The sequence below is a fragment of the Myxocyprinus asiaticus genome, chromosome 47, assembly GCF_019703515.2.
Source record: "Myxocyprinus asiaticus isolate MX2 ecotype Aquarium Trade chromosome 47, UBuf_Myxa_2, whole genome shotgun sequence".
In the NCBI taxonomy this organism is placed as follows: Eukaryota; Metazoa; Chordata; class Actinopteri; order Cypriniformes; family Catostomidae; genus Myxocyprinus; species Myxocyprinus asiaticus.
In genome coordinates this window covers 24,877,539-24,900,186 of record NC_059390.1, presented here as the reverse complement: position 1 = coordinate 24,900,186, position 22,648 = coordinate 24,877,539, and the positions used below count along the sequence as shown (strand labels likewise).

At 41.4% G+C, this 22,648-nt stretch overlaps 1 protein-coding gene across 3 annotated transcripts in view; it reads right to left on the bottom strand.

The window, feature by feature from the left end:
- Nucleotides 1-3,317: 3,317 nt before the first annotated feature.
- LOC127436848 (uncharacterized) overlaps nt 3,318-22,648 on the bottom strand; it is a 35,974-nt gene continuing 16,643 nt past the window's right edge. Inside the window, exons 2-9 of one of the 3 annotated variants that reach the window (XM_051691294.1) lie at nt 17,784-17,972; nt 17,320-17,340; nt 14,502-14,606; nt 14,224-14,424; nt 7,296-7,334; nt 7,101-7,139; nt 6,888-6,957; nt 3,318-4,875 (exon numbers count right to left, since the gene is read on the bottom strand). In XM_051691294.1, coding sequence (XP_051547254.1) covers nt 4,728-4,875; nt 6,888-6,957; nt 7,101-7,139; nt 7,296-7,334; nt 14,224-14,424; nt 14,502-14,606; nt 17,320-17,340; nt 17,784-17,972 — 812 coding nt within the window. In that variant the 3' untranslated portion in view covers nt 3,318-4,727. Of the gene's footprint in view, nt 4,876-6,887; nt 6,958-7,100; nt 7,140-7,295; nt 7,335-14,195; nt 14,425-14,501; nt 14,607-17,319; nt 17,341-17,783; nt 17,973-22,648 lie in introns of all 3 variants that reach the window. The other 2 variants (XR_007896465.1, XM_051691295.1) reach the window with 2 other exon arrangements.

Here is a 22,648-nt window from a genome sequence, read left to right as displayed (position 1 = left end):
GCTGACTGAGACTGAATATTCTGCCTAACATATCCAATCATCATGAAGGTGATTGGAGAATTGTAATTTATTTGGTGAACAGTCCGTTTAATGCATTCTACCTAATTGATTTCAAAGAGGGATTTATCAACAGGAACCAAGTGACTTCCACTAAAGCCGGCGCCACACTAGCAAGACTGTAGTGTACACATTTGTGTGAAATCTTCAGTTTTTTGGCAATTTCAAGCATTGTATAGCCTTCGTTCCTCAAAACGATTGACTGACGAGGTTCTAGAGAAAGCTGTTTCTTTATTGACCTTAAGACATGCCAGACTATTGCATACTGTTGCAACTCAAAAACAAACACAAAGACAATGTTAAGTTTAATTTAATGAACCAAATAGATTTCAACTGTGTTTGATATAATGGCATGTGATTTTCTAGTACCAAATTAGCAATTTAGCATGATTACTCAAGGATAAGGTGTTGGAGTGATGGCTACTGGAAATGGGGCCTGTCTAGATTTGGTAAAAAATGACTTTTCAAATAGTACTGTACTTTGTGATCAGTTGAATTCCACTTTGGTGAATTAAAGTACCAATTTCTTTCCAAAACAGCAAAATCTGTACATTATTCCAAACATATCTTTTCCCAAATAATAGTGGAAATATGAAATACATTTCATACAATCATTTATGGCCATAAATCTGATTTCTGGATAGGTATTAGAAAAACCTTATATGAAAACCATAAAAGAACAACTGACATGCATCATGAGTTAAAGTTGTTGTCAGTGGTATTGAGTGGGTTTAAGCCCCCCTGGAGGAAGATTCAAAACTAAATTATGGCAAATTAAATCAAATGACTCAAAGCTTAACTTCTAACAAGTGAAGTTGTCCACATCCAGAAGTTTGTACTTAAAAAATTCTGTAGTGAAATTCCTCATAATTGTTTTTCTGCCATACCACATCAGCGTCATATTTCCTGCATCTTTTGATATTTAAAATATACAGCCTTTGACATTAAGCAGAAAGCATAATTGTGACCGCAAAATCTTTTAAGGTTTAGGAATCATTTGAAAATTAAAAAAGCTGGTGAATACAAAGTTTTAATTCAGCCTCGATGTTAATAAGGAATATCAACCGGAGACTGAAGGCGTACTGTAGAAGGTGTTAATACCTCATATTATGAACCTGTTTAATGAACATCTGTTTGCACATTTATACTGTACATGCTATGATTTTAATACCCCCATCGTTATAGTCATGATGCAATTTCGCAAGTAAAAACTTGAGAGATCTGTAAAGCAATTAATTTGTATTGTGTTATTGTAAAGTATTGTAAAAATTATTTGACTAGAATAATAAACATAACAGGTATCCACAATGTTCTATTTACTTGAAATTAATCACATGGAAGATATAAACAATGCAATTTAGACTATGAAAAATTCAAGGCATATATGCATTATTACATTTCTACTAGTAATGTCTCTGTATTAAATATAAACAATTGAATTCTTAGTAATTCAAGAGCTCTCTAATGGAATTTTGACTTTTAAAATTGATCTAATAATTCAGGTGCACCCAACTTGAAATCTTGTTTAAAAATAACAAGGGTTATTGCACATTTAAACTATCAGTTTATCCTGATTTAAATTTCACAGTAAACCTAGATTAAAATCGATGCTTCCTAGAATGTGCTCCGATACTAGGGCTAGTCAGAGTCCAGAAATCGACTCTTTTGCAGTCAACTTCCCATTTCTAGCCAGTAGTCACAAAAGTGGTGTTGATGTGAGGGGAGGTGTCACTCTGACACCCATGCCACTTCTTGTTTCTTTGTTTTTTCTTGATATACAGTATCAAGTACAATAAATATTTTCATGGCTTGTAAAATCAGCCTGGTCTCATGAAATGTACATATGCAATGCAACGTGCTTCATTGCACGTTTGGCTGCAGTTTCCAAGTGAAATGTCTAGCGGGGGGCAGCAAAACCGAGCAAAATTAGGTTGTAATCAGACGGTGAATTTTAGGTTTTAATAAGTAAAACGTACCTCCCTTACCTAAAACTTTACCTTAAACCTAACCGCTTGCATCCAAAAAGATAAATGAGAGTTTAGCAAAACAGACATCTTTACCCTAAACCAACACCTAATCCTAACTGATAGTGTTTTAAAATGCAAATCTGAAATGGGGAAAAAAATATTAAAAACACACTTCTGAAGCAACCGTGTAATTTCGTGTCACTTCTATGCCACTTTCACTTTCATGAGCCTTTGGCTGGAGTCCAAAGTTCAATCTTTTAAGTGAGCTACCAACCAAACAAACACATAAATAAGTGTGTATATGTAGGTGGGTCTGTTACAAGTGTTAAAATGTATAGTTTTTTAAATCATGTGTTAAAGTAAAAGTGTTCTGATATCATAACATAGCGGGGGGTAAGTAATAGTGTGAAAAATACATTTTTATAAAGACATAATCAGCAATTGTACTCGTGATTTGTGTGACGATGAATAAAACGCACAATTGTTGTAGCGCCTCTAGTGTTCATTTCACCAGGAAACTGCAGCGAAATACTGAAAGCGGCAAGGAAAAGTCAATATGCAAAAAATATATATAATGTTCATAACATTTTTAATCAACCTGCTTTATCAGCCCTGTGTACAAACAATCTATCTAGGTAGTGGTTTCTACAGTGAATATAGCCCTACATTTTTTTTAGTTTTGCTCTGCTTCACATATTCTTGAAGAAAATCATAATGACATTGTTCATTGGTTCGTTCATTTTTCTTTATGGGATTAAATGCTAAAATGGCTTGCCATATCCCTCCTGTTTGCACTCCTCTCTTTAGTGCAGTTTCACCCCTCTTTTAGGGTGTTTGGCTTCTTTTAGTATGGCATTGTTGGTCACTGTACATCAGTGTTACTTTAGACACTTCTACACTTCCACCTAATAATAATAATAAAAAATTATCTCACAGCATGTGAAAATGCCATTGAAATATGGTTGAAATATGAATGCAGAAGATATCAGGGTCTCCAAATCTGATCTGATATCCAGATCTGTTATCGTGACAATCCTGATCTGTCTGCACATGTATAAAATGCTAATTATGAAATATTACCTTTGGCATAGAAAGACAACCACGCGTATTTTTTCCTGACCAGTTGGGCCACTCAAATAGATCACAATTCTGTTTCGTGCTGCTAGTGGCTTTGAATTACACCATCAAAGAAATAGTTCTTCTAAATTAATTCAACATGTTCCAAGCCCGTGTGACTTTTTTCTACATGAGATGTCAGGCAGGAAATAAGTATACACATAAAAAGCATTTAAAAACAATATAAAATTTTTATTTATGTTCAAAGAGTAAGGAATGAGATGAGGTACACTGACTGATGAGGTGCAGTTAAGGTTTATTTTATGGGGTGATGTGATGTTGGGCATAAATCACAACAGGAGTCAGTTTGTAGGAGTAGCTAGTTAAATGTGTCAGCCCCATGGGCGGAGCCTTTTTGTGTATTATTTGTGTCATGGGCGGAGTCTGTTGTGGATTTGTTAGCAGCAGTGACGTGCACAGACCTTAGCAGGGATGGGGGTGGAAGGATAAAAAAGGGCACAGTTTTTTTTTTTTTGAATTAGTAATTATAAATACTTAACTTATTTCTTGCTTTTTGAGTATTTAACAGTTTTCTTGTATATACTGTACATAATATTTCCTTTATCACAAATATTAGCCTATTCTGTTATATTTCTCACAAAAAGCACCATGGTATTACACTTGTTTATTTGTTTATTTTCAGACATGGTCTGATATCCCAATGATTATGAAATGTGTCATAGTGAAACCATGGTATTTTTTACTTGGAGTAAAATGACTATCATGGAATAGGAACATGAACAATCATTCAGTACTATGGCTTTACCCTGGTAACGTGGTGCACAGTGCGAAGGCGCAATGCGAGCGCAAGGCGATCGACTGCTTCAGGGTCCTTGAATAACATATGACATGCAAGGAAGGGCAGCCGGTGGAGTTTCTGGTGCCCTCCTAGGGAGTTGGTGCCTTACGTACACTGCGTAATATGCGTATAGGGAGTTGCAGTACTGTGGTAGCCTAATGGTATTTTTCTGAAAGTGATAAGTCTAATGACTTATTAGTTTCAACAAATCCAAACTGGCTTTGGCTGAACCTGACAGCTCCTTCAGTTTATGTCAGTATTCTATAAAAGACTAATTGAATGTCTATCACTGAAATCAACGCGACCGTTTATAATCTCATTATAATGAATAAATCTGTCTGCACTGCAGGTTCGCGATGTCAGAAATGGGGTTGCACTTCAACGTTCCGGGGTGAATTCAAAACTGCATTTTTTTGCTTCCTTGAAGGGCACTCCTGTGGGAGGGGATGCCACTCGAAAGCTCGTTCAAAACGAAAGTGAGAAAATGAATCTTTTCTCGGAGGGCCCTTCCACAAGACTGTTAGCGAAGGGTACATTTATACAGTAATGCTATGTTTCCTTCAGAGTACCCACTTAAAGGGCATAGGGAGGATCACTTGCGATTGGAATCTGCCCTCAATTTGCACGCTCTTAAAGGCACGTCTGCTTATTTTTCTTTAATACGCCTGCAATTTACAAAGAAATCTCATAACACATAATTACTGTTTTTGTGAGATTATGATGAGATTTTAATTTTGTTTTAACTATTTTAATTTAATTGCGCCCCTGCTGCCCCCGTTCTGTGCACGTCACAGGTTAACAGCATCGGCTATGTTTTCTTCAGTTGGACAGCGTTCAATGACTGAGACTGGTACAGGCAAGTAGGATGAACAGGTAATCTGGTTGGTTTGGTTTAGCTGAATCCCTTTAATATTGTTTTTTTCTCGATGTCTTAATCTGTGGGTTGGAGGGAGAAAACAATTAAGAACACTGCAAAACAAAATCTTACTCAGTGTTTTTGTCTTGTTTCCCAATGAAATTATCTATACGTACTTAAAAAAAGATGCAACTACTTGAGAAGCAAAATAACATAAAATGACTAGCTGAAAAATATTCAAGCTGAAATGTATTTTCTGTGCCACCAAGCAAAATAAAACATAAAATAAACAATAAACATTGTGTTTAAACTGTTTTCTCGAATACCCTCTTCGTCTGACTTTGATCAAACCAATGGACAGTCCCGCCCACAACTTAGCCTGTTGGTTGAGTCAGGGTTGTGTTGGGCTGGATGGGCTGCGCAAACAAACAGAGCAATTTATATAGCGCCAGAGAGACACAGTACTTACAGTTTTTGAGGAAATCAGCCTACAAATGGCTTACTTTTAGTTGTCTGTGCATATGAACTTGGACAGGAGAACAGACACGACAGACACAACTCAATTTTCAAAGGTTTATGTTTAAAACAAGAAAAAAAAAAAAAAGCAATTGGGTTAAGAAAAAATCTATTTATTCTTTATTAACCCCTTAAACTCTCTGAGGGCAGGGCCAAGAGTGTGTAATATATTTTCATGTAAGTAATTTACTACTTAAAATGTAAAAGTCCTTGGTTATAATAATAGTCATATGTGGTACCACTTAGAATCTGAACTTTTCACAGAAGTCCATCACTTTTGAATTTGTTACATAAAATAACAGAATAAGTCCTGAAAACCTTTGTGTCGCAAATGAGCGCCACCCTGTTGTAATGAATATTACGTATTCATATTACGTATGTAGAAATATGAATATTACGTTTTTGAAACAGCACTAAAATAGACAAGTCATCTAAAGACGTTCTTGTTCTCAGGTATGTGACCATGCAGATTATTTAATTCAAATGATTATCAAAAGAATCACAAAGTAAAATATGATCTCTGTAAGACAACAAAGACAAACGTCTCATGTCTACTACAACCACGGCTTATGTAAGTCCCAAGTAGCCACAAACTCTATATCAGCTCTTTCCTTAGGCTATTTACTTCAAAATAGGCAATTTTCTACTTGTTTGTGAGCTTGCTTGAGTAAATAATCCAAATGTCTCAGATTCAAAAACAAAATATGTGGTCCAGCAGAAAAAATCATGATAAACAAATCATCAGAAAAAAAAATCATTGCAAAGTTGTTGATCTCGGCTTTCCACTGATGCCTATATAAGCTTACTTCTAGTCCACACAGAGCCCAAGATATTCTATGAAACAGTGGGGAAGGTGCCTTGGATCACATCTTCTTCTTCTTTGGGTTTAATGGCTGGTTGGTGTAATAAGCACATACCGCCATCTACTGTACATTGTGCATCCACCACGGTGATGCTCTATCACAGGGGTCGGCAACCTTTTTGACATGGAGTGCCATTTTTTATTTTCCTGGTCAATGGCTGTGCCGACAAACTGTCTGTATCATGTTTTCCTATTATTGCCATAGATGCCTTAAGTCCCAAATGTCCAAATGCGCTGGATCACAAAATAGACTGAATGCCTATAGATGAGCACATGGTGAGTGCTCAGCTACATTACAGCTCTGTAAAATTAGACAATTAGCCCACTGTACTGTATGTGTGTGTGTGCGTGTGTTAGCTGTGCTTTTAAATCAGGGTGAAAAATGTCAGGCGGCAACCAAACCATACAGCAGAGCTGAAGAGGAAAATGTATTTTTCTTATCCCTGTAGCATTGTTTTTATCTTGTTTTCAGCAAAAACCTCACTAAGTTTTGATAAATTTCTCACAAAAAAAAAAAAAAAAAAAAAAAAAAATTACTATCATGTTGATGTTTAAATATTTTTTAATGGAAAACAAGACAATTTACTGAGTAAGAAAATTATTACTATTATTATTTGTATTTATTTATATTGCAGTGAAGTTGCAATGAAATAGCTCATGCCATAAAAAACAAATTCTCTATCTGAAATCATCAACAGATGTCATAAAACATACCTCCAGCAGAGAAGAAATACTGCTCCTAGCAGGCAGAAGAGAATTATCCCTGTAACGCTACCTACTGTTGCTAAATGTTGATTAAAAAGAAACAAAGAAAGAAAAAGAATCAGTTAAAGGTGATACAGTGATGATCAGAGAGTGGAAAAATATTAGTGATAAAAATACAAGACAAAGAAGAAATAAACTGCTGATGTTATAAACAGCACTTACATTTGTAACTGGCAGAGGACACAAGTGCTGTACCGTTTCCTAAATTAATGAGATTGTAAAAGTGAGTCAGGGCATTTTCTGCCATGCTTGTGTTTCACAGAAGAAAAAAATTCAAACAGGTTTGGAGAGACATGAGGGTGAGAATATGATTACATAATCAGGGTGTAAACAAGGACTCGTTACATCCAGACATACCTGTAGAAAGAGTTGAGGTATTCACTGATATGCTGACTCCTATTAAAAAAGAGAAAGCGACAGAGTTAGAGAGAGGATGAGGGGTTAGGAAGAGTGAGTGCTGACAGAATGAGGACAGCTGTTTGATGGTCAGAGATGTTTAGTATTATGTGCAACATAAAAGCTTTGTCAGTAATATTGCAACACAATGGCAAGCAACTCTCTTGTACACGGATCACCCTTCACCTCACTGCAATTTCTTTTTATGACTCTTTCACAAAAAATTTAAAAAGCCAGAGGAAATAGCAAGCTGACACTATGGATTTGATAAATGGTGTAAAAGACAATGCCAGAGAATTTGAATGTGTGTAGTATTAGTACTGATTTAGGCCCGAAACATACACTTTGCAAGTACGCAAGCTCAATTTTTACTTGTCACTGCACTCCAAAATGTGCAATTCATAACACAAGTGAGTGTTTCTACAACTCCATGTCCACAAACAGATTTCAACCTTTTTCTTTATGTTATATGAAGGCCACATTACAACTGACTTGTAAACTTTTTAACAGGCCTTCACCATTTATTTTTGATACTTTTAAAATGTATAGATTTGTCTGTTTTAACCTTGTCCCATACTCAAGACCTTTAATATTTACTATAAAAATGCATTATACAAATTCAAATGTTGACATTTTTACAACTATGCTAATTTAAACAAAGAGAAAATTAGACATGAACCATTTTCAATATTTATTGTGTGAAAATGATTTCTATCCATTTTTAAAAAATTACAACTGTCCCACAGTTGTGGTGTCATTTCCACCAAACCAAGCAATTATGCCCCTAATAAGTTTATTATTTTTTAAAATTATATTAGAGTTCTTGTTAACTAAGTCGATATAATTTCCAATCAAGTTGTACTTGAAAAAGAGTGAAAATATTGTTCCATATTGTGTATTTAGGATACATAAAATTATATCCATGAAATTAACCTTAGCACGATAAAGAAGTCTGACATTTTATTTCATTAAAACATAAAACATTTAATTTCCATCAGCATCATTTCTTTATGTGATTTTTGGAGCTACAAAGGTCTGATCACTATTCACTTGCATTGTATGGACCTACAGAGCTGAAATATTCTTCTAAAAATCTTTGTTTGTGTTCTGCTGAAGAAAGAAAGTCATACACATCTGGGATGGTATGAGGGTGAGTAAACGATGGGAGAATTTTTGTTTTCGGGTGAAGTATCCCTTTAATGTTAAACTGTCAAAATGTTCATGGGTAGCTACCTGAATCTCTGGTTTAATGGGACAAACATCTGAAGCTAATTTGAGTACTGAGGTTTGTTACTACAAAAGTAATACAAGAACACAGGTTAAGTGTAACACACCCACATGCTCGCATTGTGCTGGCCAAGCATTCCTGTCTATGTTTGCGTACTTGCCTAAAGCATGTTTTTGGCCTTAATATTAACTGTTAAGAGGAATCTGCAGTGTTGTCAACCAAATGACCTGGTTTGCAAATCTGGCTGGATCCGACCATTGCTCCTTTGTTAAGTTTGCTTATGCTGCGTTCCATTCAATTTGGAAAGACAACATTCCCTATCTGTCACTCACTCGATGTTGGTGTCGATGTAGTGACACTGAGGGGGGTCACTCTTGGGAGCCCGAGACACCTCTGGTCTTTGATAAAAGGCCAATGAAAATTGGCGAGTGGTATTTGCATGCCACTCCCCCGAACATACGGGTATAAAAGGAGCTGGTATGCAACCACTCATTCAGATTTTCTCTTCAGAGCCGAACGGTCATGCTCATTGAGCTGAATACTACTGTTCATTCACCTGCTGGATCTGACGGCGCATTTCAGTGGCTTCTCCCTCCTCTGCACTGGTGCACTGCAGAGAATGCCCCTGGGCGCTTCGGCAGAAAAACTAGAGAGTATATTTTCTGAAAGAGCATTTTTCCCCTCTAAAAGAGTATATATTTCTCTAAAAGAGCGCACACACGGAACGTCTTATTAAAGACGCGTCTTTTTAAAGATGCTTTTCCGATTGTGTGTTATTCCTGGTTGTGCTCGTTATCTCTCGCCTTCTAACGGTCACGATCACTGTCTTTCGTGTCTGGGCACTGCTCACGCGGAGACAGCGTTCGTGGATGGTCACATTCTCATTGCGAGAATGTGTCCATGGCAACGTTGCGGTCGCGGCTCGCCTTCGTAAGGAAGCGAGCCACCCCAGAGGCTCCCGCCTCGGGTCCTTTTACCCACGGGTTTGAGGCCAGCGCGGCAGCACTGGGGGCGATTTGGGGACCCCAATGGGACCGCCTCCGCCGGGTATCCCCCCGCGGACCTCCCATTCCCCAGCACGCTCGTCTGCCCCGATCGGGCTTCCGGGTGAGTCCGCCGGCTCGTCTAACGGCGAGTTCGACCTCTTATTCGGAGCCCGCGAAAGTGATGAGCTCTCGAGCGCAGCATCGGAGAGCGGGCTCGTCCAGTCGGAAGCCTCAGCTGGGCTCCTCTCTTCGGGGTCGATCGCCCAGTCACAGGCTGACGCGGAGATGACGACATGCTTTCCCGGACAGCCGCGAGCGTCGGTTAGAGTGGATTTCACCGCTCTTCCCTGAACCCTCGCGGCTCTGTGATTGGTTCCTGGGCTCGCGGCGCCGCTCAAAGCCACGCCCCGCCCCGTTCCTTTCTTCCCGGAAGTGCATGAAGAGCTGACAAGGTCACGGGAGGCACCTTTTACTGCCCGGTCCCGATCTTTTCAGCTTCCCCGCTCTCACTACCCTCGATGGTGGGGCGGCCAAGGGTTATTCGGCAATCCCCCAGTGGATAAAGGCGCTCGCGATGCACCTATGCCCGCAGAGCGCCGCCACCTGGCGCGGGTGCCCAAAGCCCCCGTCCAAGGCCTGTAGGTTTACGTCGTCTCTGACGGTCAAAGCCTACGGCGCTGCTGGACAAGCCGCCTCCGCCCTGCACGCCATGGCTCTCCTGCAAGTCCACCAAGGAGCTAAAGGAACTGCACGAGGGTAGTTCCGCCCCGGGATTGATGCAGGAACTGCGCTCGGCGACCGACCTCGCTCTCCGAGTGACGGAGGTCACGGTGCGGTCTCTCGGGCAGACGATGGCCACACTAGTGGTCCAGGAGTGCCACCTTTGGCTCAACCTGGTCGAGATGGGTGAGGCCGACAGGACACGATTTCTTGCTGCCCCCATTTCCCAGGTGGGCCTATTCGGCGACACCGTCGAGGACTTTGCCCAGCAGTTCTCGATGGTAGAGCAGTAGATGGATGCTAGCCGGCTTGTCCTGCCCTGGCGTGGCTCAAGATCCCGCACCCCATCTACTCATCGCCGAGGGCATCCCCCTGCGGTGACTGCACCGGCTCCGCCGCAGCCCGCCCCTCCGGCCCGGCCCTGGCGTGGAGCCCACCGCAGGAAGCCGACGCCACCCGTCTCACAGCCGGCACCGAAGAACCCACGGAGGTCTTCGAAGCGCCCCTGAGACGGGCGACCCAGGGACAACGAAACCCGCTGCTCTGGAGCTGGTAAGCAGATCTTCTTTTTGTTACCTTTTGCATTTAATTGCGCTGCATGCCCAAGTGGCGGCAGTACTCAAGAGCTCCGCAAGAGTGGTTTCCTTGTTCCCTGGGTCACATATTCGGTGTGTACGGCTGGCATCACGACCACCGTCCACCACTCCATTTGGCAGGTTGGCGCTCCAGCGGCGGTCTCCCGCCCTTAGTGCCCAGCTGTGGCACAAATCCACCCCCGATGTGACAGTCTCCACGGGTCATGAGGACAGGCCTCTTCCTCCCCCGTCCCAGGCTGTTCCGGGGGTGGTCACAAGGAGCCAGGTAAGTGCTTCGATGTCCTCGGACTCAGCACGGCCACGATGTGGTGTGGCACCTCAAGCTCCGCCCCGCCGCGAGGCCCCACCCGCCGGTACAGTACCGAAAAAAGGCGGTGGGTTGCGGCCAATCTTGGACCTGTGAGTACTGAACCGGGCCTTACACAGACTCCCGTTCAAGATGCTGACGCAAAGATGCATTCTAGCGAGTGTCCGGCATCAAGATTGGTTTGCGGCGGTAGACCCGAAGGATGCATACTTTCACATCTCGATCCTTCCTCGACACAGACCCTTCCTGCAGTTTGCGTTCGAGGGTCAGGCGTATCGGTACAAGTCCTCCCTTTCGGCCTGTCCCTGTCTCCTCGCATCTTTATGAAGATCGCAGAGGCTGCCCTTGCCCCGTTAAGGGAGGTGGGCATTCGCATTCTCAACTATCTCGACGACTGGCTAATCCTAGCTCACTCTCGAGACGGGTTATGCGCACACAGGGACCTGGTGCTCTCACACCTCAGCTGACTAGGGCTTCGGGTCAGCTGGGAAAAGAGCAAGCTCCTCCCGGTTCAGAGCATCTCTTTTCTCTGTTTGGAGTTGGACTCAGTCTCCTTGACGGCGCACCTTACGAACGAGCGCGCCCAGTCGGTGCTGGCCTGTTGAAGGCGTTCAAACAGAAAACAGCGGTTCCACTGAAACATTTTCAGAGGCTCCTGGGGCATATGGCGTCCTCGGCGGTGGCCACCCCGCTCGGGTTGACGCATATGAGGCCGCTTCAGCACTGGCTCCAGACTCGAGTCCCGAGACGGGCATGGCGCCACGGGACACACCGCGTGGCCATTACGTCGGTCTGTCACCGTCTTTTCAGCCCTTGGACCGACCTCTCGTTTCCACGAGCAGGTGTTCCACTAGAACTGGTCTCCAGGCGCGTCGTGGTCACGACAGACGCCTCCAAAATGGGCTGGGGCGCTGTTGGCAACGGGCACGCAGCCGCCGGCCTCTAGACGGGTCCGCGGCTGCGTTGGCACATCAACTGCCTCGAGTTACTGGCAATTCTGCTCGCCCTGCGGAGGTTCCGGCCGTTGATCCAGGGCAAGCACGTGCTAGTTCGGACAGACAGCACGGCAGCGGTAGCATATGTCAACCGCCAAGGCGGTCTGCGCTTGCGCTGTATGTCATAACTCACCCGCCGTCTCCTCCAACAGAGTTAGCAGCACCAAGTCGCTGCAAGCCACTCACATCCCAGGCAACCTCAACACTCCGGCGGACGCGCCGTAACAACAGGTTACCCTCAAGGGAGAGTGGAGACTCCACCTTCAGGTGGTCCAGCTGATTTGGAGTCGATTCAGTCAGGCACAGGTGCACCTGTTCGCCTCCCAAGAATCCTCCCACTGCCCGCTCTGGTACGCCCTCACCGAGGCCTTCCTCGGCATAGACGCGCTGGCACACAGCTGGTCCCCTGGCATTCGCAAATATGCGTTTTCCCCAGTGAGCCTGCTCGCACAGACCCTGTGCAAGGTCAGGGAGGACAAGGAGAAGGTCGTCCTGGTAAGCACCCTACTGGCCCGCCCAGACGTGGTGCTCGGACCTCACGCTCCTCGTGACAGCTCCCCCCGGGCAAATTCCCCTGAGGAAGGCCCTTCTTTCTCAGGGAAGGGGCACCATCCGGCACCCGCGCCCAGACCTCTGGAATCTCCATGTCTGGCCCCTGGACGGGACGCGGAAGACCTAAGCTGTCTCCCACCTGCGGTGGTAGACATGTTCACTCAGGCTAGGGCTCCCTCTACGAGGCGCCTGTATGCCTTTAAGTGGTGTCTGTTCGCTAAGTGGTGTTCTTCCCATCAGGAAGACCCCCAGAGGTGCGCAGTCAGATCAGTGCTTTCCTTCCTGCAAGAGAGGTTGGAAGGGAGGCTGTCCCCTTCCACCTTGAAGGTGTACGTTGCTGCCATAGCAGCACACCATGACGCAGTCGGCGGTAAGTCCTTAGGGAAGCATGATCTGATCATCAGGTTCCTAAGAGGCGCCAGGAGGCTGAATACCTCCAGGCCACGCCTTGTTCCCTCATCGGACCTCTGTAGTTTTTCAGGGTCTACAGAGAGCCCCCTTTGAGTTTTGCAGTCAGCCGGGCTTAAGGCACTCTCCTTGAAGACTGCCCTCCTGACTGCGCTCACTTCCATCAAGAGGGTAGGTGACCTGCAAGCGTTCTCTGTCAGCGAAACGTGCCTGGAGTTCGGTCCGGGCTATTCTCACGTGATCCTGAGACTTTAATTTCATAATGACCATATTAATTAATTGAATTTATTGCAATTAATCACAAACATCAATATTGGCAGAGAAACCTCCCCCCATTAAAGATAATACAATTTATACTGTATAATTAAAATGAAATTTCACGTCCTGCACTTTTTGCTGCCTGTTCTTAGTAAGTGTGCCTGTACAGCTGGAGTTGTGCTGACTGCCTCATACTGACTGCTGCTTGCAAAAACATGAAGGTGGTACTTCAAGCTTGAATTGCTCCGATGGTAAAATTCGTAATTAGGGAATTTATGCAGAAATAATTCTTCATTTTTTAACGCATTATTTTTTTATATAATTAACCGCACTAAATCACATCAAAAATCGACAGCCCTGGTCTGCAGCAACAGGCAAGTATAACATTAAAATACTGTAAATGATCTTTCTGTTGATAACTGTAGTCCTGCAAATTAATTCTAGCATTGTCATTTTGTTTCTTTATTCACATGACATTTTCTGAGCATCTATACTATACAGTCAGATGTCTGCTATCAAGTTATATCCCACATTTGAATTTTGCTCTGTTCACAAATCAAGCGAGCTGCCTATTGAGGCATTTAAATGCACCATAGGCAGTTTAAGGTGTCTTGCATGCAGAGCACTATTTGTTTTGCACCTTTAGAAGGCAGCTGCCGTGTAGGCAGTAGGCAGCGAGGCAGATCACTAACTCTGGAACAGAGTATTTTTTGAATGGAATGCAGCATCAGGGTTAGAATACTGTTGAATTGATCAAAACAGGTTTAAATGTAGCTTTAGCTGAATGAATATTAAAGTGATCCCCATGCACCTGAGCCAATCGCAGTTAGTGGCTTCACCTGTTGTTGTGGTGAAAGTGCTTGACTGGTCAAGGAGTGATGACCCTGTTGTTCTGTATTCTCTGGTTGTGAAGGCACTGGATGTTGAAGAGGCAATCTCATTGGCTGTTATTGTGATCTTCAAAATTGGCTGGTTGGTAGTTGTCCTTGTTTTGGTTGTGGCAACTTCACTCGTTGGTGTAAAGGTTATACTCCTTGTTGCTGGAATGTGTAATTCAAGTAAGTGTGGGCCTGCCCAAACAAAACCAATACATACACGCATAAAAAGACATGCATACCTGTTGTTGGCCAACTTTGCCAGGAATTGGTGCTGTCAGGAATTGTCGGAGTGAAAGTTTTTTCGGAGGTGAGTGTCATGAAATGTTGATCAGGCGTTGTTGTCACTGTTTTCGCAAAAAAAAATAATAATCAACATTTTAGCCAAAATGCTAATATCATAGGCTCAGATCACATTGCACATAAATCATATTTGCTTTTGAAATCTGATCTTTAGGACTGACTTAGGACGCACTGTCATTTTGTTAGTGATGAAATCAGATCCGTTTTTACAGCTAAAAAGAGTGCTGTGTGGGACCATTTCAGCTATGGAGACATGGCCCGATGAAAATGTGCGATACAGCTTTAAAGTTCAATAGTAGTCCGAGTTCAAACACAAGGGCTTAAAGCCAAGTATTTTGTCCTTGTTTCTGATGAAGTACTAGCAGTAATGTTATCACGGTTTAAAAAAATTCAGAATTGAAGAACTGGCTTTCTTTCAATTCATGAGTTGAAATTTTAATTGAATTGGCCACAACCCACAAGATGTAGAGCTGGAATTGGAAAAAGAATGACAAAAAGTGGAATTTGCTTACTTACGATTTAGAGAAATTCAATACAGTCACAAAACAGAGGAATTGCATTAGTCTAACGCACAAATACTTTTTGGGACAAAACACAAAAAATTACTACGATTTTGACTTATTATGCCTGTTTATTCCCGGATTGGTAAAATAATTGTTTTTTTTCTTTTTTCTAATTTGATTAGACCAAGGGCATAGCCAGGAAATTACTTTTGGTTGGGACTCAATAAAAATAGATGGGCCAAGCTTTCGGCCATATTTAATTTTATTTTTTTAACCATATTTTCATTAACAACAGAGAAGTGGCACATTCAGACAGAATTTATGCATTTTTAAAAAATTTTAACTATATAACTTTTAATCTTATATCAAGATATCACTAATTTTATGTCACGATAATGATATATATCACAATATACTGTATCACATAATATAAAAATTAAAAAATCAATTAAAATTGGTTACCATATTTTTTTACTAACCATATTGTAATGCCTTTTTTTGAATAATCCAGTCATTGAATTAAATACTTTAAATGACAACTACTTCCTCTTTTATAGTTTTCTCTTTATTTGGAACTTGACAAACAGTAAAAAAACAAAACAAAACAATTGGTGGTATTCAAAAAGTGGTAATCAACCTTATCACAATGTTAAATTTAACACTTCATTCTGATGTTGTTGACCAGTATTATTATTATAAAACACTTCATTAGGCTCTTAATGGTTTAAGTCATCTCTGTAGACAATATTTGAATATCTGAAAGCAAAGCGAGAAAATTCAAACTGAATTTTATTAAGGGTGATGATGTATAGTTTAAAAATCTGCAGATGACACATAATTGTTGGCACATGACACATTGCTTTAGCTGTTTTCCTCATCAGTGTTGGTTAGAATGTCAGGCTGTCTCACCGTTTGACATGTTTGACTTCCTCCATAGCGCTTTAAGGTATAAAAAAACTCAAAACTCAGCAGAATTCAAATGAGTCATGCAAGTTTTGAAGTTTGTGCCATGATAGAGAGAAACCGGGTTGAGTAGTGCAAGTGTCTGTGGATCCCAATCTGAAACCTGCTGGATTTGCATGCACTTTCATGCTTCAGAGATAGCGCATGTGAAAATCACGTGAAACACAGCTGTGTGTGTCTGATGAGAAGCATAATCAGAACGCAAAATTAATGTCATTGAAATTGTTTTGAATAATGGTCAGTACCTGAAAACCTGTTTCTTCAATTCTCTCAGTCTCACATAAAGACGCTCCGTCTTCCTCCTCCATTTCTGAGACAGAATGTGTACCGCATACGTGTTACGTGAATAGAATGAGGTGCACATTTCTTGCACTTGGCGCAACCGTGATACAGACGATAATCCAAAATGTATACCAGTTGCCAAATTTCTACAGGTTTATCACGTCTACTGGTATATCGCCCACCCCTACTTTCAACTATCTTATAAATATATATTTGAAGTCAAAGAATAATCTCTAATATTCTGGGTCGGCCCACCATTGACTACGCCACTGGATTAGACATACATCTCTAAACAAAGATCAATACTGTCGATACAATTAACACAGCCACCACATTGTTTTAAGGTAACTTTATAAAAAAAATGTATAAAAATAAATAAATAAATAAAAAATCTATTGAGTGTGTAATATTATTACACAGTAAATTAGAGCATTTTGGGGTCAGTAAAATTAAAATTAATTCATTTATAAAACAAATTACAGTACTTGCATAATTTCTTACATTTTACTGTGAAAAAAATGTATGCCAGTTTCTATAGGTGACATGCAAACACTGCTCATAACATTTCGTCAGTGTTTCTTGAAATAACCCAAACTGAAATTAAATCAAAACTAAACTTACAACGATTATATGCACTTCTTTGAATTTCATTAGATTTTAAATGTTCTTTTATTCAAATTTAAATTCCAATTCTATATCCTCTTTGCTTACTCAATTCAAACACACATAAATGAAATGTACATTATCAATTCTATTCTGAATGGTGCACAACCTTGACTATAAATTCATATCTGTTATCCTGCTAGTAATTCCAAGTTTTTCTAAATGTTTTGTTAAACTTTTTTTTTTTTTTTTTTTTTTTTTTTTTACGTAATTGCAGCAGAAAACAGTTAAAACATGTTGAGAGGTGCATTGAAACCCTAATGCGAGTAATATGAAAGGGATTTAACATTGCGTGCTATATTTTCTCTATCAAATGGTACCTGAGACTAGGAAAAATGGTACTTACTTATGGGACTGCGGGGATCACCTGCAAGGCAGAAATATGAAAAGGATGATTGATCATTGATCATCACCTGTAAAACTGAATTATTCAAACAATTTAGCAGATGATTTAGTTTAAGTATTAATTTATGTACTAAAAATACAGAACAAACTGTAGCAAATTCTGATTGGCTATTGCGAATTCTATATTTGCACTGCAAGTTGCTACACTGTTGGCAACTGTAAACAGTCTACCGTCAGGCTAAATTAACTAACTTGGTGGAATTATTGTTTATTCTGATCATTAATGACATATTTACTATTCATTTAACATTGGTGTCAAATTGCTGTTGCCACAATTTATTAAAGCAATAAGCAAAGAGAGGCAGTGCATTACATTAATTTTACCACAGTAAAGAGGATCTAAGGCACTCACGCCAAGGGGTTAAACAAATCAATCTATCTATTTGTAATAAAGAAGACCCTTACGTATGCACTTAAGAGGAGGTTCATTGCGCCAGATTGCTTCACCAGATTGGTTAATGCATCGGAACAGGTTGGATGTTCCTGATTTCCTCAGGAACCCCTTTGTACAATTGATACGAATTCTTGAATCAGTGGGTATGGTGCCAGTAACAGGCATTATGTTGGGTCCCAGTTCCAGGGGTTGGCATTCACCTGAGACAAAGTAGTAATAATGTCACAAAACATCCATTACAAAAAAAGTACCCAGGTGGTACTATGGTACAGTGATGGTATTAGAAGCTATTAGCAATGCCATGATATTTTAATATATATACTGTTCCATGGTACTGAATTTCATGTACCCTGGTATTTACATGGTACTCAAAGGTGCTTACAAGAATACCATGGTTCTACCATGGTACAGTACATGTCCAAAAAGACAAGGTAGTACCATGGTATGAATTGCATAAATATCATAAAGAATTTACACTGTATAATAAATTGTGCTCCAAGCTAGACTTATTAGGAGACCAACCAACGAATGACTTAATTGACTCAGCATATTAAGCTGGGATATAAGAAAGTATTTTAACATCGAAAAAATTCCACACTTTACTTTAAACAAACAATTAAAAAACTTTTCAGTTTTTAAACAAGTTAATTTACATATGAAGTACATCATTATACTTTGTCTTATATTACACTGAAATCTATAGAAGTTTACCCCACTGTAGTTTACTGCACTTCTACGTTCCAAACCCGGAAATGTGAAAAGGTTCCATTCTGTTTGGTGATGCTAGTAGCACACAAATCACACATTTCAGCTTCTGCCAAAATTCGCATCCCTATTTCACTCTTTTTTTGCCACCTGTTTCTTTCACCTAGCTCTTTTATTCTGAGGTTATTCCTAAGTAACCTGTTTGTTGTTTTGTAGAATTTATGCTCCGTCTTAGAAAATGGTGTGGATGCTAGTTTAAAGGGTAATTATATTTTTACTTCTAAGGACTTGGACATGAGTTACAGACTTTGAAGAACTTAATGGAAAAAGTTAGAAAAGAAAAAACAGAACAGAAAAGAGAGTGAACAAAAGAAGAGCTTTCAACATCATAATGGAGAAAGAATGACTTTAATAAGAATGGTTCTTTAAAACATTCCATAAAGAGGTTGTGTAATGAGAAATCTCATTTCCGTTTTTAAAAATGTAAGCGTTTATAAACTATAAAAATACTGTAACTTTCAGAACTCAAAGCTTCCATCCCAGTGCAAAAAATTAAATAAAAAATGTTTTAATGAAACTAAGCAGCAAAAATAGCTTGTTCTGAATGTCACCAACTTTCTGACATTAGATAAATAAATACAATTTGAACAGCTGAACATCTGACCACACACATTCACATGTCAATAATTTCTGTTCTGTCAAAAGAATTTCTCCCAACTCAATTGATTATTCTCAATTTTTTAGAGTAAGTGCAATAAATAATGAACACAATGACAATTAAATAACATTTTTGGCCTTTCAAAAATATTCAGTGACCAATATAGCCACCCTTCTTTTCAATAATTGCCATGAGCCTTCCATCCATGGAGTTTCTTGATCTGTTCACGATCAACTTTTGCTGAAGCAGCAACCACAGCCTCCCAAATGCTGTTCAAAGAGGTGTATTGTCTTCCCTCACTGTAAATCTCATGTTTGAGAAGGGCCGACGAGTTCTCAACAGGATTTAAGTCAGGTGAGGAAGGGGGCCAATTCATTATTTGGGCATCTTTGATTTGATTTGAGTTGCTGGCTAGCCAAGCAGTGGAGTACTTGGATGCATGTGATGGAGCATTGTTCTGCAAAAGATCATGGCCTTCTTGAATCCTGAGGACTTCCTCCTGTACCACTGCTTGAAGAAGGTACTTTCCAGAAACTGGCAGTAGGTTTGGGAGTTGAGTTTCAGTCCATCTTCAACTCGAAAAGGTCCAACTACCTCATCCTTAATTATAGCAGCCCCTACCAGTACCCCTCCTCCACCTTGCTGGCGCCTGAATCGAAGTGGTGCCTTGTGACCATTAGTGATCCAGCCACGGGCCCATCCATCTGGTCCATCAAGAGTCACTCTCATTCATCTGTCCATAAAACCTTTGAAAAATCTGTCTTCAGGTATTTCTTTGCCAAATCTTGACACTTCAACTTGTGAATCTTATTCAGTGGTGGTCATGTTTCAGCCTTCTCGACCTTGGCCATGTCTCTGAGCACATGACACCTTGTACTTCTGGACACTCCAGGTAGGTTGCAGTTCTGGAATATGGTGGCACTGGAGGATAAATGGTTCCTGGTAGCTTCACGTTAAAGTCTTTTGCAGTTAATTTGCACCTTTTCTTCTCCATGCGTTTTTTGCGTCCCAGTTGACTATTCGCAACAAAACGTTTGATTGTCCGGGGGTCACGCCCCAATAGTTTAGCTATTTCAAGAGTGTTGCATCCGCCTGAAAGGCATTTTACAATTTTTGACTTTTCAGTGTCATTTAAATCTCTTTTTTGATGCATTTTACCTGAGGTAATGAAGCTGCCTAATAATTATGCACACCTTGATATAAGGTGTTAGTCGCTTTCGCCACACCCTCCCTCATTACACAAATACATATCACCTGAAATTGATTGAATCCAGTAAGCATTCAAGTTTATATGGTTTGGAGTTGGAAAATGTGCATGGAAATAATGATAAGATCAGAATACTCACTTGCCTAATACTTTTGCACGCAGTGTAGAACGTTTAACACAAATCTCATTAAGTTTTGTTTCATAAAATGGCTACAACAGTAATTGTCAGGGACATAATTTGATGTTCCACTGTATTTTCAGAATTTGGACATTAACTTTTTTACCACCTGCTGGTGGAATCTGAAATGTCTTAGCGCAATAATGTATTTATCAGGAAAATAGCGAATTGCGGTTTGCAGCACTTCATTAACTTACAATGCACCCACAGATAGTGCAAACACTCCCACCAATGGCCACTTGCGCTTTGCGCTGGCACGTAAATTGCACTTAGAATTACCACTCTCACGAAAGTCGAATAAAACGTAGCACTGCGCTTAGCCCTCTAACGAAAATAGAGCCCTTGATATTTTAAGTCTAGGCGCAAGTAGGTTGGTGAATTCGCGAATGTTAAGTGCTAATGGGCTAAGTCAATTGCAGTTTAATTATGAGGTATTTCTACGGCTATGACATCATCTGCGTCCTATTACATATTCCATTTAATGTCAAGCAATGTCGACATAAACAAAGACAGCCTATTTTTCATAGGGATTTGGTAGTGTAAATGGGCTGTATGTAATGCAGATGAATATTAGAAATATGGACCATTTGTGTCTCACGTTCTTTTGCGCAATAGCCTATCTATGTATTTGCTGTCTCTCCAGTTCTGTCTGCCACTGTTGCAGTGCTGTGGTGTTTAGCGGTGAAATACTACAGAGGTTGTTTGTGTTTCCTCCTGCCTCAGGACCGCGATGTATGTGCTCTCTATCGAACTGTCTCACCTGCTGTCTTGGCAGTGTTACAAGATATTTGAAACATGCTTTATTGCTCTCCCAGTGCTCATTGTTTTGTAATGTATATGTGGCAAGGAGGAGGGCGGGGCCGGCCCCTAATCAGGCTAATCAAGCCCACGAGAGGGATAAAGGCGGCCAGAGGTGGCAGTTCAGCAGCAAGAGAGCTACAGGCAGCTGCCCTGTATGCGTGTGTGTGTTATATGTCTTTTGCTTTAAGTTAATCATTAAATGATTATTTATATTGTCAAGCCGGTTCTCACCTCCTCCTTTCCCTTTAACCCCGTTACATTGGTGCCGAAACCCGGGAAGGAGGAGGGATGCGCCGTAGTAGAGTCCTCGCCACTACCATCCATCCCAAAGGAGCAGCCGCGGCCATCCACCGGGGGACTGAGGAGCGAGGGGAGGAGGGGCTCCCGACCACCTGCAGCGGTTGGGCTGCTTCCAGGGGTGGAGGAGACCCCTACCGGCCGCTAAAACATGGCGGGGTCAAAGATAAGACCGCCGTCCGCGAGCGGGGAGGGGCTCAATGCCGACCGCCTGGAGCGGGAGAACTGCTGCCAGGGGCGGAGGAGACCCCTACCATCCACCAAAATATGGCGGGGCGTTCCGTCTGCCAGGGGCTGGAGGACTGCCTCCAATCCACCCGGGGAGGAGCAGCTGTCATCCACTAGAGGGTGGAGGAGTGACCAAGGACCAGGCTACGGCGTTTCAGAGAACCGGCGAGTATATTTTATTTCTCTCTCTCTCCCGCTGTAGCTCCGTGTTGGCCTTTCCCTCTCTTTTTTTTTGTTGTTGTTGTTTTTCCCTCCCCTTGTCTCCCTACCAGGTCCAAGAAGGCAGGGAAGACCTGCTGGCAGGCGGGGCAAAGGAGGGGGGAGTGTGGAAGGAGGGCGGGGCCGGGCCATGATGACACACACCCAGCCCCTAATCAGGCTAATCAAGCCCACAAGAGGGATAAAGGTGGTTGGAGGCGGCAGTTTGGGAGAGAGAGAGCTACAGGCAGCTCCCCTGTATGCGTGTGTGTGTTATATGTCTTTTGCTTTAAGTTAGTCATTAAATGATTATTTATACTGTCAAGCCGGTTCTCGCCGCCTCCATTCCATTTTACCCCGTTATAGTATATCTGTTATGTTTCTTTGTTTAGTGTTTTTATTTCTGTCCATGAGCTTTGGAAAGGCACTATACAAAAAATATAATTTTTTTTATTGTTATAAATCATATTGTTCTACTGACAGATCTACTGACAGTAATCGATAGCTCTTAAATATTATCTGCTGGTGGAATCCCCAAACTGCAAATGCAGGAACTGAATTTAGACTTTGCGCCAAGATTAGAAGTGCTTCTCAGACGTCTAAG